Consider the following 17,973-nt stretch of genomic DNA (forward strand, 5'->3'; position numbering starts at 1 on the left):
ATTACTGACAAACTGTGTCCTTCAAAGAACGTAAGAGAAAGGGTTAGAGTGTCCAGCAGCACACAGTAACCAAGGAGTAGACCATCCTGTAATGAATTCTCTTGGCTAAAGGACGGAATAAAGCACTCGAGTATCTGGGTGCTAAGATGCAATGCCTGGTCATCCACCTGAGCAGTTAAAATTTTAGCCCCAAGTTTGAAAAGGTTGCACTGTGAATTTAATACTGTAAAAACAGGGCTATGTTTAGAGTGTAAGGGTAAGAGACAGAGGGCGACCCTATCTTACTTGTTGAGGACGCTGGACTGTATATAAAGTCCAGTCTTCACATCACGTTGGGTATACCCCCAAAGGGGTCTTCTGGAACTGGGTTTCATTGCGATGGACCACGTCCCTGGACCTGTATAGCATTTGGGGGTCAGAGCCTGGCATCAAAACTAATGAAGCTGATTTCTCAGCAAAGGAGAAAAGGTCCATCACCTTCAGATGCTAGCACATAATTTAGGATTGAGGGAATAAGGAAGGATTATAGGGGAGGTGCCCCAGGGGGGCATGTCCTAAAAAGCAAGCCAGTGTCCAATTACCTGAAGATACATGCCTAAAACCCTTGGTATATGAATATGTTGCCTGTGTCCTGTACTGTGCGATTAACATAAAACCTATCAAGCCCAGTCCTCTGCTACTAGGTTATAAAACGCCTTCCTTTCTCCTCCTCTCCATAGAAAAGCAGATATCTTGTAATCCATGGGGAAAATTAGGCAGGGCTGATTTGAGATTTCAGTGAAGTGGCGGTACCAAGTGGACAGCTCAAACAAGATGTTAGAATCTCACTGGAATTCTGGTAGATTAACAGGTATTTTTCTGTACTTGCATTTTTAAAAAGAGAAAAATTCAAGTGTTCATATATTGCATAAATGTACAAATTGTTTTTGTTTTTTGTCATGACATACACTTTACACTTTAATGCCTTATAAAGGGAATGTTAACGAAATAAAGACAAAGTGGATGTAAACCTAATTCATGAAATTTGACCTGGGCACATATATCTGTAGTGTTTACTTGTCTCTCTCCAAAGCCCTAAGTCCTGTGTCTTTCTGCTGCTGCTCCTTTCCTTGGTTATCAGCATGATAACGTCTGACAAGTTCTCCGACACAGGAGATAAAAGCAGCTGGAAATTTGTGAGGGGGTGGGTGCATAGACAGATTAGCAGAGAGCTTGTCTATTCGCAGCACAGCTTTGCATGTTTCTTCCTTCCTCTGCCTATGTAGAGGGGGGTGTGTGTGCCTTTCCTCCAATCAGCCGTCACACAGTGTATGTCAAGACTCCACACCCAGTGCTAGAACATGAAAAAAAAATCTAACACGAGGTTCACTTTCTAAACAGTGTAGAAAGCTGAAGACAGCAGTTATACAAATAAAATTTATGTATGGAGATTTGTTTCATCTCTGTGTATCATCTGAGGCTGTTCATTTCACTGGGTATATGTGAGGGTTTACATTAACTTTAATAAAGACTTTTTATACACTACAATCAGCGGGAGGATGAGCTTTACTGATTGACAAGCTGTAGGTCTGACTCAGGAGAGGGCTTGTGTGCAGTCTGTGCCACAGACTTCTGTATTTAGTCTATCACTTAGCATTTGATTGCACACCAAGTTTAACAAGACCGTTTCAATGAAACCACTACAACTGGGCTTTAAATTACTTAAATTTCAACAGTGATTTAACCACAACTACAAGCCATGCTGTGCAATTAGCTTTTCAACAAGAAAAACCATACTGTCAACCAAGCACTTCCTAACCTCATATGTCAACATCTATGAAAGTTTTGCAATAGAAGTTGTAAGTACAAATAGTTGCAGCCCGCATGGATTCCCGCCTCACGTGACAATTACTAGACAATAAGTAGATCCTATCTGTTTCCAGATTTTTTTTGCATATATTTTTCTGTTTACACAGACCAGACACTGACCACACATCTTTTGTTATACAGACTATTGTTCTGAGTTCCAAGTTTACAGTAAGGCTAGTTCCATTAAAAGAAAACTGCCATTTCATATTCACCTCCAGAAAGATCCATCTTATTGCTTTGTGAGGGGTCGTCAGGTGACTCTCTCTGTAGGGAAGAGAAACAAAAAAAAGTTAGAAGAAAAGCAATTTCACAAAAAAAAACCCCCACAAGGATAACAAAACCTCTCCATCCAAACTTACTGAAAAACCTAGGTTGTTGAACTGTTTTACAAATGGATTCACCCAGTTCTCATCCTGTTTGTTTCCATTTTTCATCATTCCCTGTGAGTAAAAAAAAAGAAATCTCTCATAAAACACAAACTAAAGGAAGAGATAACAGTAAAACTAAAGCTAGCCATACACACTTCTTTTTTTAGGCAAGCGAGCAGAACAAAAGAAAATAAAAAGATTGCTTTATTCATATATATGAAGTCTAGGGTTGCCCCGATACTGGTATCGGTGCCAAAACTAAGCATTTGCACAAGTACTTGTACAAATGCTCCGATACCTTAAACTGATACTACTGCACGGTATCAGCGACTACTTGAGCACAAGTATCAGAATTACCGGATCACTAGCTGCAACTGCGGATCAGAATTTTTTTCCCTAACATGTCCATTTCATAGAGGTCAATCAAACTGTCCACTTCTGTTCGGCAAGAAGGCCGTACACTGATCGAAAGTTGGCTGATCCTTACTAAACCTAACCATTTCAGCAGTTCAATCCTGGGTGTACAACTAATCATAGGCTAAAGTGCCGTTGCAAAAGTCGCATTGCCCACAAAAAATGATGGATGGTCAAGAGCAAATTAAATACAATACACATGTAGGGTTTGCTTTGGGGGTGGGCAGCTAGGCACGTGCGCCCTAAACCTGGAAGGCGGCAGCGACGTACAGGTAGGTCTCTGTGCCTGTAGGAGCCACTGTCCACAGTACAATACGGGCGGGAGGTAAGTCTGTGCCTGTATGAGCCGCACGACCAAGGTACAATACGGGTGGGAGGTCCTGAAGCGGTTAAAATTTAAGCACATTAAGACCGTGAATTTGACTTGATATCATTTACTTGCAATCCATTATCTAATCTTAAATTGGGAGAGGAAGCAGCAGCACTAGATATTAGATACTAGAGGAATGAGCTTGCCTGCTGCTTCTCCCTTTACTGTCCAGCCACAGGCTGGAGGAGTGTCAAGACCTGTAAGGTGTAGTAGAGAAAAATTAGGTCTCCAGTAGAATTTCTGTATATATAATAAGATTAAATATGTTGAATTAAAAAGAATATAGTACAGATGATCGTATCCATTTAGAAAAACCCAGTCTACTAGCTGTAACTCTATGGCATCAGAATATGAGGTCTTGGGCTCCACAGAACACAGTGCAGTGCATACATTAGTACAGAAAAGTTCAGCATATGAATGTCCATCTGCAGGGCAAGGATAGAGAGGGAGCAATGCAAAATATGATGCATAGGGGAACGCAGGAAAATACATATGCTGAAAATGTACTTTAAAAAAAAAAAAAAGCATAAAAAAAATCCAAGAGCTAAATTTAATTTTTAATATTGAATTTTGAACAATTTTGTCCTTGAGAATTTTAGAAGAGTATAAAGTGGAGCTAACCTTTGAAGGCATTTTCTTCATGTATGGCGGCCAGTTCAGAGACTGATTGTTGTCTTGTGATGAATTGCTGTTCCACATTCCTATCTCTACATCATCATCATCCCAACCAGAGGTGCGGCCTCCAGGCCCGGTCATTTCATCTCCACACCAGCCACCGTCTTGCATAGATTTGGGACCTGTAAATATGGAATTGGATTTGTGATATATAGGTTTGGTTTTTGAAGCAAAGGTGAGAATACTCACTCACCATTGGGCCCCATTCACATGTGTGTTCAATTTCCTGTGGGAGATTTAGCAGGGTTACCGCAAACAGCTGGGGGTAGGAATCCCCACATAAAGCAATGAGGGGCTTACAACTCCTGCAACAATTTGCATGTAATCTGACATGCAGCGATTACCTGTGGATGATTCGTAGTGCAGGTAAACTGTTTGCGTCCAGGACTGATCATCCACAAGTATTCACTGCATGTCAGATTACACGTCAGGGATCGTGAATAGCTGTGCGCATCGTCAGTCTCTCATTGCTTTGTATGGGGCTTCACACCCCCAGCTGTCCACAGAAAACCCTCTGAGTCTGCCGCAGGAAATCAAAATCTGCCACTAAAGGCATGTGTGAATGAGCCCTTTATGAAAATATCACTACAATACATACCGGGTTTGCCTGGAGCCTGCTGGCCAATAGGAGTTTGGCTCCAACCGGATGCCACCTCTGTATTTTGGTCCCCCCAGCCACCACCAGTTTCCATAGGTTTACCCCATGCAGATGTACCATTATCTACTGCTGGCGCTGGAGTCTCTGGCCAAGACTCACCCCATCCTACAACAAAGAAAATAAAACTACTGAATGTATGAACGAACAAGCACAATATTCCTCTAAAAGCGTTTTTTTTTTTTTTTAATAAAAAAACAGAATAGTCATTTTGGATAGACTATTACATCTAAAATCAAACTTGCATAAGTAAAATACGATTTTAGATCAAGCCAAAACTCAAAAGTTCCTTACTTTTTTTATATATATAAATTTTTACTTTACAGTGAATATGTGCTTTGTCCATATAAGGCATGAAAAGAAGTTCACTTCAATGCAGCATATAATACATACTACTAACCTTCCTTTTCATCCCCTACCGCTGGGAGTGAAAGAAAGCCAAGAGTCCTTGGAGTTGAAACTTACACGGGGCTATGGAGCCAGTGTATGGCACAATTAATAGTTGAAGGATGAAGGGAGACATTCAGTGCCATGAGGGACAGGGACTGATTTTGAGACAAGTCACGGCCCTGTGTACAGCTAAGGATCCAATACACTACACAGGAATTGACTTGAAGACTTCGCTTTGGGAATGCCAAAAGATGTCACCCTTACCGTGTTAAAATGGCAACTACTACTGGAAAAGGTATGGGTAGCATAACCCGTTAAAGTATTTAACAGATGAACAGGCTAAAAGTCACTGATACTTCAAATATTGCTGCACTTCAGTTTAAAGCTAAAAACATAGTGGAAAAAATAGCTTGGCTAGACAGGGATTACATTACAGACATTTTTAGGCATGACATAAGATTGACGTGTGTGAAAGGCTTAAATACAAAAGATCCCAAACACTTACCAGAGCCGTTACTGCTGCTCTCTTTGTTTGGCACGGCACTTGGTGTTGGGGGCAGATTATGCACTTGGGTTTGGTGTTCTGCCCCGCTTGTGGTGGTATTAGAGGTGTTTTTATCCCACATGTTCACATTCTTGTATTTGTATTGGTTGGGATCACCCCAGGCTGCAGTTCCATCATCTATTTCCATTTTGCGTCGGATAGACTCTGGAGAGGGCTCCTCCCAACCTGTTGGCTCTTCTTCCCTTGTTGGAGTTGACATTGGTCCACCTAACCATCCAGATGGTTTGTTGGTAGAAGGCTGTGCTACCCATGACCCAGTCTCTTGCTTTTTGCCCCATTCTGATGAATTATTTGATTGAAGGTTTTCACTCTCCATTTCACCTGGACCACATTTGGAAGAGTCTCCTCCTCCATGGGTGGACTTGGCTGGCTCTGTCCATCCTTGCTTAGCATTGGCTTTAGACGGTTCATTCCAGCCTGATGAGTTGTTTGCATTCCCACTACCCCAGGAGTTGGATCTTGTATCTCCCCATCCAGACCCAGATTTGTCACCATCACTGCCAGGACCTGACTTGGCTACACCCCCCCAATGATTACTTTTGGAATTGTCCCCCCAACCATCACTACGGTGTCCCTCCCACCCTTGTTTGACCTTTTGTGCATCGTTCCAAGTAGATCTGTCCTCTTTACCATTACCCCATGATTGATTGCTCTTGACTGTTCCAGTAGTAGCAGCAAATTGATCCCCCCATTCCCCTTGGCTTACTGAGCCTTTGGCATCACCCCACCCTGTAGCAGGCTTTGGATCTCCCCACCCAGATACTGATGAGGTATCATTGCTATTAGGGTTGGGTTTCTCCACCCATCCCCCTGAGTTAGAAGTCTTTGACACAGAGGCCCCCCAAGCTTCTGTTCCATTGTCAGTCTTTCTGTCGCTCCGTGGCGCAGCAGCTTGGATGTCCCAGGCAGTGTTCTGTTTAATTGGAGTCTGTCCCCAGCCAGAGTTGCACAAGACCCGAGGATCAAGATCACCTTTATTTACAATACTTTGGAGTAACGCGTGTTGGTCCATCTTCCTCCTGTCTACAGGCGGCTGTCCACTGACTTGCTCACTCTGGCTTCCAGTGCTGTCTATGCTACCTTCGCTTTCCCCTGTACCTGTACTTTTGGCCCATACATTGCTTGTCTCGTTGACCCTTAACCCTGTTGAATTTTGCCCCGTGTTCTCTTCCTCAGCAGATTTCCAGGTGTTTGATGCCTTTCTGCCATTTTCTGCATTCTCGCCGTCATTGGAATGCTGATTATTAGAAGGTTTGTTCCAAACTACATTTGAAATATTAGTGCCAGTGTTTTGTGCTGGGTTTCCCCATCCTCTGTGATTTCCGCCTGTCCCTCCACTTCCACTTCCCCAATGCATATTTTGGGAGTTTACAGTCCCCGACTCCCATAATCCTCCTTTATTCCCATTGATTTTAAAGTTTGGGCCGTTGGGCCCGTTCATACCCGGCTGCATTATAGTCGCATTCACAGTGTCGCCATTAGCTTGCCCTTTAGGGACTGAACTTTTATCTCCGGAGTAATTTGAGCCAGAGGTACCCCACGTAGTACCGTATGATCCGCCATTTTTTTCCTCGCCATTGCTAAGGTGAGGAATGGAAGTGCCATTTGTAACTGAGGGGGTGTGAAGTGGAGACTGATTCATGTTACTCGCACTCCAGGCCCCATGCCCTGTAGAGTTAGGCAGTTCATTTGTCTGCATTAAACCAGCAGAGTTTGGTAAACTAGAGGTCATAAAGTTAGTAGTGTTATTTGGTCCAGTCATTTCAGTGTTAAGGTTTTGAGGTTGTCCACTATAAGAAGCCTTCCTTGTACCACTGAGTTCAGAATCTCCATTCTCCTGAATGCTTCCCCAGGAGCCTGGGGCAGAATTGCCCATTTTAGGGTTAATACTCCGATTGTTAGACACCTGACCTATAGTACTACTTGGAACATTTGTGCCAGAATTATTAGACCCTTTAAGGGTATGTCCATTGCTGTCCAAAACAGGCCAGGCACCGTGGTTGCCGTTCATGTTCAAAGTGCTTGGATTTAGTACTCCATTTGAAGTAACGACGGTGCCCCAAGCATTAATCCGGTTGTGCCTACTGTCTGAATTGCTATCGGGGCCATCCTGACATGTGCTTATCATGGATCCATGAGTGACACCCCATGGGCCATTAATACTTCCACTGCCTGCATTATTGCTGTTGACCAAAAGTTTGCTTTGGGAACCATGCCCAATGCCATTCCTTATGGTATCCATTTCCCCTACGTTGTCTCCAAATGGCACAACTTGGCCCTTTTCCAGCCCAGAGTTTGGGGTAGAGTCAATATCCATACATTCTGATGCCAATTCCGAGCCGTTTCCTGTGATTGATGGCCACGCCTCTTTGTCTGTGCCGTCTACAATGACTTTTTCCCAGTTTGTGCCTGATTCACCATTGGAAGAGACGGATCCCCAGTGTGAACTTTCATAGTGAGATCCTAGACTGCCATGATTGAGATCTGGGAAAAGCACAAAAAATAAAGTCATTTCAGATAAAGTTTAGAACAAAAAAAAAACACCTTTTCACCCAAAACAATTTTGTGAATTACCCACTTGCATCTGTATCTCTTGGCATATTCTGCAGAAGTATCTCCAAATTAGTTTCTACTGAAATTAAGATCACGTTCCCATGGTTGCATAAGGTGAGCAAACACAAGGAATCAGATGCAGAAATATATTTGACAGAGTGCTGGCAAGATACAAAAGGCCAATGGATGACTCAGCTGTCTGATTTCTACCTGAAACTGAAGTTTTTGGTTGGAATTGACCTTTTATTCTGTCATATCCAAAGTGAAAAGTAAAACAGACCATGTTTTAAGCATAAACCAAGCATCAACTATTGACACTGCACAATACCGTTTAACAGTAATCTATTGCCTTTTTAGTAGAAGTTATCTTAGCAATATGAGCTAATGTTGTATAAACCTTTTTTGTATGCAATGTACTGAACATGGGGGCAGCCATACTTGTTTATATGCAGGTTCTGCTTCCTCAGAACAGTTGCTCAGGTTGGTTAATGAATTGGCCACAACAGTAAGCTAAGAACAGACCTGTTAGGGAGGAAGACCTGCTTTTGTTATGCTGTAGTTAAACACTAAAGCTGGCCATACAATCTTTTTTTTCCCCCCCAACCAATGGGTAGAAAAAAAAACAAAAAAAAAAAAACGACCAGGATTTCCCCATCCACACGTTCGAAGTGGATGTGGGAAATCCTCCCACTGTGCTATTGTATTTCTGACAACAGAGAGCCTTCCCTGCTGTCAGAACACACTGACTAGTGTTGCCAGCTAAAGGCACAGATCGTTCGGGAATAGCCCAACAGGTTGGTCGTACAGAAGTCAACCAATAGATCAACTTCTGTACAACCAGTCTACCCATAAATCTATTGAAATTTGTCAGGTCCCTGCTGAGGTGGCCAAATTTAGTTCCATATATGGCCCACCTTTACCGATCCTGAAGTGCAATCTCTTAATTAGGCGTGAACCACTAAAGCAATTTGGACTCTTATTTCGGTCTGACGCTCCCTTGGTAGTTTTGGGTTTTAAATCTAAAAGTAAAACTGTCTAGGCACCAGTGGGCTGAGCCAGTCACTGGCTTCTTACCGATCTCAAAAGGTTATAACAGACAAGATTTGCCCAGTGTTTGTCACTGTCTCTTTTGTAATGTGTCCGGGGCTCTTACAGCTGGATTCCTCAATTATTTCGTATTATGAGAATCCATTACATGAGGAATGCCACATCTGCATTTCAGTATAATGGCCTACAAGTAGAGCTGGAAAAACTGTTAGGGAAAGTCTGCCAATGCACTCTAGCAGAGACAAAGAAACCAGCATGTAATCCAACTTACCAGCACCCATGAAAAAACAAATATACCAGCTTCAGGTGATGCTGACTTTTACAGTACAATATATGCACCAGGCTTGTAACAATCTCATAGGATGCACACAAATACATAGCATTAAGCATATAGAAGACACGCAGGCAAAGCAAGATTGCAAAACCCTGTTCAAGATTTCATCAGCCAATGTTGCCATAAAAAAAATAAAATAAATAAAAAATGTTAAGATGAAAGCGGAGTTTAAAATTAAATTTTAAATAAGATATCGAGTAATGTGGTAACACAGGCATGACACTATGCAACAAGAACACTGGGCTAAAATTGAGAACTGTCACTTATTTTCCAAAGAAATTCTAATACTGTGTCGAGTTAGCAGCCAACAGCAAACAGGGAGCCAGAAATCCAAGCCATGGCTGCGAATGAAGGGATGGTGGGGTTAACTTCCTATTTGTGTTCTCTAAATCCACAGAAGGGAGGACGATGGGGGAAGGAGGGAGGGTGAGGGAGCGGAGTTAGGACTTCACTTCCCTAGAACAATCTTGGAAGTCTAAAACCTTAAAAAAAAAAAGAAAAAACAGCCAACAGCTCCTAGCAACAGATCTTAAACTTCAGACACCAGCTATTCATGTAACAAAACAGATTCCTGCAGCACTAAATCATTGAGTAAAAATAAACCCATATTGTAAACAGCAGTGACGCAGGTCTAAGTAGACCGCAGCTGAGGAGAAAGTAGATGGGGAACTTAAGTAGGAAGCCATAATCCAGAACTCATGCTTTCCCATTCGGCGACTTAATGCAAACAAAGATGGCAATTATAACCAGCTATCAAGTGCAGCTTTTCTTCTGCTAGGCAAAAGGCTTAAGAAAAAGTCACAGACCACTTGAAAGACCCTGCAGTAAAAAGGCGGGTCTAATGAGTCAGACCACCTAACGCAGATGTGTCCATGGTGGATGCTGGTTATTGGAGTCTTCCACCATCTTCTAGTGAGGTCTCGGGGGCTACAAGAGTACACTTTCCCCTTATGTGGTTAACTTGGAGTTTACTCATCTTACTGTGATAGGGGGACTTAAAGTGGAAGTTCAGTGAAAATCAAACAGCCATAAAACACACATGTACCGTGATAAATACACAGCACCCTATATGATTTCTGTCTGCACTCTGGCTATCCTGCAACTTACAAGCAACACCATTCAACCCAAAGTATCGCTCATCCCCTCTCATGTTAACCACGTCTACGATTGTGCTTCATGGCACAGAAACAGCATTTCCCAATCAGGCCTCGCAACCTAGATAGCATTGGGGGGGGTTGACCGATGCACTTGCCACATTTGTTGGTGGGGATATGAAGCTGCCAGAAAGCTTCCTCTACTCCCGCCCTCCCCTTACTGGCTGACTTTGATTGACAGCAGCGGGAGCCAATGGCGCCGTTGCTGTCTCAGCCAATCAGGAGAGAGTCCCAGACGACCGAGTCTCTCCTGCAACATTGTTGGATTGAGATGGGCTCAGGGAAGTATGCTGGGATGCTGCAAACAGAAGTTTTTTTTATCTTAATGCATAGAATGCATTAAGACAAAAAATAACCTTCTGCCTTTACAACCACTTTACCGCTGCTCACTAGAGCTCTACTGCGGCAAAGTGGCTCTTGTAGGTCTGACGACGTAGACCTACGTCGCCAAACACTCCCCCTTCTCAGCGGCGCGTGCGCCGCCGGAGGCTCGCTCCCGCTGTATTCAGTCACAGCGGGAGTCGGGCCAGGGGAGGAGCGGCAGTGATCAACGCCGCTCTTCCCCGATCGTCGGGGAATCGAGCGTGGAGATCCGCCCGCTTGTGTAAACAAAGCGGGCGGATCTCCTAAGTGACAGGCAGGGTCAGATTGCAGGATTCCGCATAGCTGAACATGCGATCTGTCCCTGTGTCACTCAGTCACCTCCCCCCACACACGTCAGTAAGCACCAGGCATACATTAACCCCTCCCTCTCCAATAAAATTAACCCCTTCCCTGCCAGTGTCATTTTTACAGTAACAGTGCATATTTATACCACTGATTACTGCAGTAATGTCACTGGCAACCCCCCAAAAGTGTCAAAAATGTCAGTCAAGGGTCCGATCTGTGCGCCGCAATGTCGCAGTCCCGCAAAAAAAAAAAAAAAAAAAAAAATCGCAGATCGCCGCCATTGCTCGTTAAAAAATAAAAAACACCAAAAACTACAGAAATCTTTCCCTTAGTAACACAATAACTGGTTTGCGCAAACCAATCAAAATACACTTATTGCGATTTTTTTTTACCAAAAATATGTAACAGAAAACAAATTGGCCTAAAATTATAAAAATTTTTGATTTTTACATTTGGGGGGGGGGGGGGGGGGATTTCATATAAAAAAATGTGAAAAATATTGTTGTTTTTTCAAAATTGTCGCTCTTTTTTTTGTTTATAGCGCAAAAAGTAAAAATCGCACAGGTGATCAAATACCACCGAAAGAAAGCTCTGGGGAAAAAAAGTACATAAATTTAGTTTGGGTGCGGCGTTGCATGACCGTGCAATTGTCAGTTAAAGTCGCACAGTGCCGAATCGCAAAAAGTGGCCCAGACGTAAGGCAGCAAAATCCTCCGGTTGTAAAGTGGTTCTAAAGGATGAAGGTTTTTTGTTACCTTTATGCATTCTCCGCATAAGAGCAGCTGCTCTCCAAGCTCTTTTACTCCTCATGGGCTCAGATACAGCAGCAAATGCCATTTGCTTCTGCTGCAGTCAAATCACAGCCAGTAAGGAGAGAGCGGGGATGGGGCTAAGCCCCATTCTGTGTGTCAAGGGACAAACAGAACAGGGCTCTGGAGCGAGCACGAGTGCCTCCATAGCAAGCGGCTTGCTATGGGGGCACTCAGCAGAGGAGCTAGCGGGGACCACAGAATCGGAGGATCAGGGCTGCTCTGTACAAAACCTTTACACAGAGTGGGTAAGTGTAACATGTTTGTCATTTTTTTTTTATTGTTTTCTTTAGTTATACTATAACTAAGGAATATGTCCACTGAAAGCTCTAAGAAAAATGGTCTCCCCATATTGTTCTAAACTACATGGTCTCCCCATATTGTTCTAAACTACTATCTCAAACTTACAATTGTTCAATATTATCCTGGAAAAAAAGATAGCAAAAGGGGCCGAGGGTCACCATGAGGTGGATGGTGATCCTAATAAATGGCTGTCAGTTTTCAATTCTGAACAACCAGAATGCAAACATGGTGCTATGCATTTATCAAGGTATATGGATTATATAGTTGCTTAATGTTCATAGAGTAATTCAAGGCAGAATCTCCACCTTAAACAGCTGCTAATGACATTTTGGGTGCTTTTTTTCCTGGATGAAGGCGGTGTTATCTGTAAAACATCCAACAGGAAGAATGAGGTCCCTCTGCATTAGCATTAGCATTAGCGTGAAGCAGGTACACCATAACAGTGTCAGAATAGCAAAGTCACTGAGTATTCTGGTGTCACTCATGCTAGTATTAAATCATTCCCCAAAAAATCTACTTCCAGAAGTTTGAGTCTTTAAAATATTCAGTCATAAAGGAAAAGTCCAAAAATAATGTTCCATTGACAGGTTTCTCTCACCCATAGACATTTTCTGCATTTCCCAGCTCCTCACACCTAATAACAATTTTCACAAGTTTCAGTACCAGCATTATCATAAAATGTGATGCTAACCATACCCATGGCAATCTTGTAGCCGTTTCTAATTCTATAAAAACAAAAAAAAAAAAAAGTCTCCGAGCCAATTGGCCACCCACGTTTTAGAAAGTAAAGGCAAAACTTTAGGAAATTGGGTGGGAAAGCTTGTGCAAGAGGAAAATGTCAGCACAATCCCCCAGAAGTCAATATTTAGTAAAAACAAGGTATCTCCAAATCTCCAGCTAGGGGAGACACAGGAATATGGGGGATTTTTCGCATGCCTATCACAATAGTATACAAAACAACAATATGCTTGAAAACCACAATATTTATTCATCCATGGGTAAAAATCTAAGTGTCCATTCACACTAGCGTGACTTGTCAGGCGACTTGGTCGCCTGACAAGTCGCGGTAGGTCGCTCGCCATTGAATAGTACAGGACCCGTTCTAATAGGAGCGACACAAGTCGCTCCGACTTATAAAAAAGGGTCCTGTACTACTTTGGGGCGACCTGGAGGTGACTTGCATTGACTTCAATTATATGAAGTACGTGCAAGTCGCGCCGAGGTCGCGGTGCACGCTGTGCACCGCAACTTCACAGGTCGCCCCCCAAAATCCTGTCACGGCAGTAAGAATGGGCTGTCAAAGTACAATCTAAAGTCATGTAAACAATGTTTCCAAGTTTGCTATACAACCAACAGAGCCAGAGTTTTGGAGTGGAGAAGGATTAGAACCCATGTCAGTCTGTGCCCCTGTTAAGGAGATAATCCCTATTGGTCCTGTTTACCATTATCATTGTAAAAGAAAATCCCACAATTTGGGCTGTCCCCAGAAAAATAGAATGGAAATCTTGCGATGCGGACATTAGTCTCAGTGACCTGGGGGATTTCCTCTCACCTCCCATTTTGGAGTTATAGGACAGGAAGGGAGGGTAAATCTCCCCAATGGGAAACAGATGGCAAAAAAAAAAAAAACTGACAGGGATTATAACCCTCCCTTACTATATCCAAAATTTAAAAAAAAAAGTTTTGTCTTTAGTTCAACTTTAAAGAGGAAGTAAACCCTCCTCAGGAAGTTGTACCTATAGGTAAGCCTATATTAAGGCTTACCTATAGGTACTGTAAATATCTCCTAAACATGCACCGTTTAGGAGATATTTACCTTTAATGCAGCCAGTGACGTCACTGGCGCATGCGCTCTGAAGGAACGGCAGATCGTGCCGTTCCTTCAGAGCCCCGTGCCGTGACCGTCGGCTCCCGCGCGCGTGCGCGGGAGTGACGTCACCGCGGCTCCGGCCAATCAGATGGCCGGATGCCGCGATCCCAGAAGACGGGCGACTATACATGTCGCCCGTCATACAGGTAAGCGGACGGCACGGCGGGGGCTCGTTCTAAGGTAAGTATTTCATAATGAGCTAGTATGCGATGCATACTAGCTCATTATGGGTTTCTCTTTCAGGATTTAAAGAAGAGAAAAAAAAAATTTCTCGGTGTACAACCTCTTTAAGAGCAGAACATTTCAACTTGCATTATGTTTGTTTTAATAATTTTCCATTGCCATTTAGATAATTTGGCTGCTTGAAGAGGAGAATAAAAACTGATAGAAAACATTGTGAAATTGGGCAGCACTAGGGCTTGTTCAAGGTGGGTGTGCTATCAAACATTTCATTGCATTTGCCAGAGCAGGCAAAAGCCTGGAAATAGGAAATGTTCACAACACATTCCCCTGAGGCACCCTGAAAAACTGAATTTTTGTAAAATCTTACCTGTAAAATTCCTTTCTCCGAGTCCTCCGACAGTCGCCGCCCCCGCCCCTCTTTTGGGGTTGTCTTATTACCTACTGCTATGATACCAAACTGAGTTGGGAGTGGTCACTGCAGGGGGGTATTGACCTAGTGGGACAGCCCCCATGGGTGTGTATATGCAAATGCCTTTGTTCTTTTTGACTAAGTCTTCTGCCTAGCTACTCCTGCGGAGCAGAAGTCAATACCCAATAGTGATGACTTAGAGGAGGACGTAAGAGAAAGTAGTTTTTGAACCCGAGTTTACCCTTTCAAGTCATTCTAAAGGCATGGTCTACCATTTGCAAAAACATAACGAACACACGACACTTATTCAATTTTTGCATTGAAGCCAGAAGAGCACTGCTAACCTTTTCTTAAAGAGAACAGAGGAAGAAGCAACAGACTATTAATGGGATGATCTCAAAGCACTTGTGCTTCATTGAGATCTAAAAGTTCCTCTGCTGGGTTGGAAGATAGGGCTTGTAGTCTTTCCATTCACAGATCTGTAAATGGATGACATGGCTCTGTGGGCAGAACTACACACAGCCATGCCGAACTCAAAACTAAACAGATGTGTGCAAGGATAAGCACCCCACGATCCATGGTAAGTGACTGTTTCATGTTACACCCTAAATATGGGTGCATAATAAAACATGGTCAGAAAGGTGGACTATTCCTTTAATGATATCACTACCAAAATAACCCAAAACACACCCAAAAACTCATCAAGGGCAACATTAGAACTTTTCTTTTTTTTCAAATATAAAGTTTTATTAAGGCAGAGAAGGTAAGACAATACGAACAAGATGCAAGCAATACAAATTAACATTTCAAACGTGAACATAGCAGAAAACATGCTTGTAATTATCAACAGTGCAGTATTGGTGGGTCCCATATTTCAACTACCCATCATTTTTTCCTTTGTTATAGAGGAGAATTTTTTTTTATTAGTAGGTCAACATACAGGGTCACTTTATTTTTTTTTCTTTGAAAACTTTCACATGTACCTAACAGAAGAACAGGTTCCTATGAATGTTTTCCCATGGACATTTGTTACATTATGCATAGCTTGAAATACAAAAAGTATACAGCCAAGCTCCCTGTAATACAAACAATGTTGGTTTTATCTGTAATAGTTGTGTACTGGGAGGAGCAGACAAAACATCAGCATCCTCTGCAGACACACTAGTGAACTAGTAAAGTAGCCCATTATCCAATCAGGAGATGAATTACTGCACAATAAAGAGGAATAAAATAATGAATGACTACAGGTCTAAAAAAGCCCATAGACTGAGCAAATATTTTTTCTGCAACCACGAGCACAGACCGTGTTGACAGGGGAATTCCTCCCGTCAAGCCATTGTATTCTCACGGCAGGAGCTACCAGCTGCTAGCGATAATCGCATGTAAAATTCTGCTCTGACCAACAAGATTAACTACATTCAGCAAGCCCATACATGGTTCAAATCTCAGAGTCCTTCTGAACAGGCCGAGATTGGAATAGTCTATGCTCCTGACTCAAAAAAAAAAAAACTTAAATATACAAATTCAGTCAAAATAATTCAGACGGCTGCAGCGGATGCACAGAATGACCTTCAAATTCACCAGAGATTCATCTGCTCATGAGCCACGCCAAATTAAAGTGGTTCTAAAGCCCTAAGGTTTTTTTTTTACTCTAATGGATTAAAGTAATAAACCTTCTGTGTTGCAGGTTCCCCCCAGCCCCCCACTTACCCAAGCTCGATCTAGCAATGTGCACGAGAGCAGCACCCCCGCTGCTGTCTCCCTCCCACTGGTCAGATTAATAGCAGCAGGAACCATTGGCTCCTTCTGCTGTCAATTGAATGCTGTTTAGAGGAAGCGGGGCCGAGCCGCCCAGTCTGTGTCAACAGACATAGACAGGGTGGCTCAGGAGTGAGCCCGCACGAGTACCCCCATAGAAAGCGTCTTTCTGTGTTGGGGACTCGCTGAAGGGGAGGAGCCTGGAGCGCCAGCGGGGGATGCTAGAAGAGAAGGATCGTGGCTGTTCTTTGCAAAACCATTACACAGAGCAGGTAAGTCTAGCATGTTTATTTTAGTAAAAAAAGAAAAAAATCTTTAGGCCCCTTTAACACTTGTGCGACTTGTCCTATGACTGCAAATTTGCATGACAAGTCCTACTCCATGATTTCCAATGAATACCATTCATATCTGCAAGACTTCAAGTCGCAATGACTTCAAAGTAGTCCCTGCACTGCTTTGGGAAGATTTTATTGCATTTTGAGGTCTACAGGCATAGGCATTGCTTCAAGTCCAGTCAAAATCGCTGCAACAGAATCGCGGCAAAAACACGCGACTTCTAGGTCGCATAAGTGTGAAAGCCTTAGCGCTACTTTAACTCATTCTAGGGGAGATGTAAACATCAACCGTGTGTAATTAAGCAGCAGCAGAGAGCGTGCTGGCTACATATAGTTATTTACAGGTCGCCCCTAACTGTGGCAGACATCAGCAACCGAATGCTTAATTCATATAAACGTTCGCACAAACGGCGAATGCATACAGCGTATAGACAACTTTTTATATAGGAGCTTATTGCTAGCTAGATTCTGGAGTAAAAAAATACACCCGTGAGCATGAGCCCTAAGGCTTTGCAAATCAGTTTAGACGATCAGTTTCAGTTTCTGCCACTTCATCATCCACTGCCAGGCTAATGGCGGGGACTGTCGGCTTTTTGACGAATCCTTCATCCGTACCATTTTTTCCTCCAGGCTAGATTGCTGCAGTGTTGTACCATACTGCTAGAGGGCTGGAAGAATGAATCAGCGCAGTCATCTTCAATAAACCATGACAGACCCTTCCAATGTCAATCCACCAGTGCTGTTAAAATGCAGCATAATACAAAGTATTAAGATGCCTACAGGGATAACAGGGCAAGTCTGGTTTGCTGCATGTGATGCGATTCAAGCGCTGTTTAGAACAGCTGAGCGCTGTAGGGGTTAATCTGTCTGTGTACAGCCAATGGAGGCACAAAGGAATTTTTTTTTAATGTAAAGCTAAATTTGTTTTAAATTACAGGTTTATAAAGGTGTTTTCTCACCCGGGACATCCAGTATAAACCACCAACTTGTAACTCCGTTGTTTGACTAACAGGTCAGGAGACCCCAGGCCTGTCCCCCTTCCCACAACCTCACACTTTGACCAACAGGCCAGGACTCTCCTGGTCTGTCCTTAAGCCCAGTACCGATTGTCGGCCGTAAATATTCAGCCGACGACCGATTGTAGGCTTGTTAGTATGATGCTTCCGACAGCGCATTTTCGGCCGAACAGAATCTGTCGTGCAGGCATTAAAATTTGTGTTGGCCAACACCAGAACGCCCGATTGTTTGCCAGTCAGTACAGATT

General features: G+C 43.1%; 1 protein-coding gene across 5 annotated transcripts in view; it reads right to left on the bottom strand.

Annotated features, from left to right (window-relative positions):
• TNRC6A (trinucleotide repeat containing adaptor 6A) overlaps nucleotides 1-17,973 on the bottom strand; it is a 191,944-nt gene that overhangs the window by 38,880 nt on the left and 135,091 nt on the right. For 4 of the 5 annotated variants that reach the window (XM_082261069.1, XM_082261070.1, XM_082261071.1 and 1 more), the window contains 5 exons: nucleotides 5,226-7,769; nucleotides 4,274-4,438; nucleotides 3,622-3,797; nucleotides 2,208-2,288; nucleotides 2,061-2,112 (listed from right to left, as the gene is read on the bottom strand). In XM_082261069.1, coding sequence (XP_082117195.1) covers nucleotides 2,061-2,112; nucleotides 2,208-2,288; nucleotides 3,622-3,797; nucleotides 4,274-4,438; nucleotides 5,226-7,769 — 3,018 coding nt within the window. The remainder of the gene's footprint in view (nucleotides 1-2,060; nucleotides 2,113-2,207; nucleotides 2,289-3,621; nucleotides 3,798-4,273; nucleotides 4,439-5,225; nucleotides 7,770-17,973) is intronic. The other variant, XM_082261068.1, reaches the window with a different exon arrangement.

This window comes from Pelophylax lessonae (assembly GCF_965119305.1).
Source record: "Pelophylax lessonae genome assembly, chromosome: 6".
In the NCBI taxonomy this organism is placed as follows: Eukaryota; Metazoa; Chordata; class Amphibia; order Anura; family Ranidae; genus Pelophylax; species Pelophylax lessonae.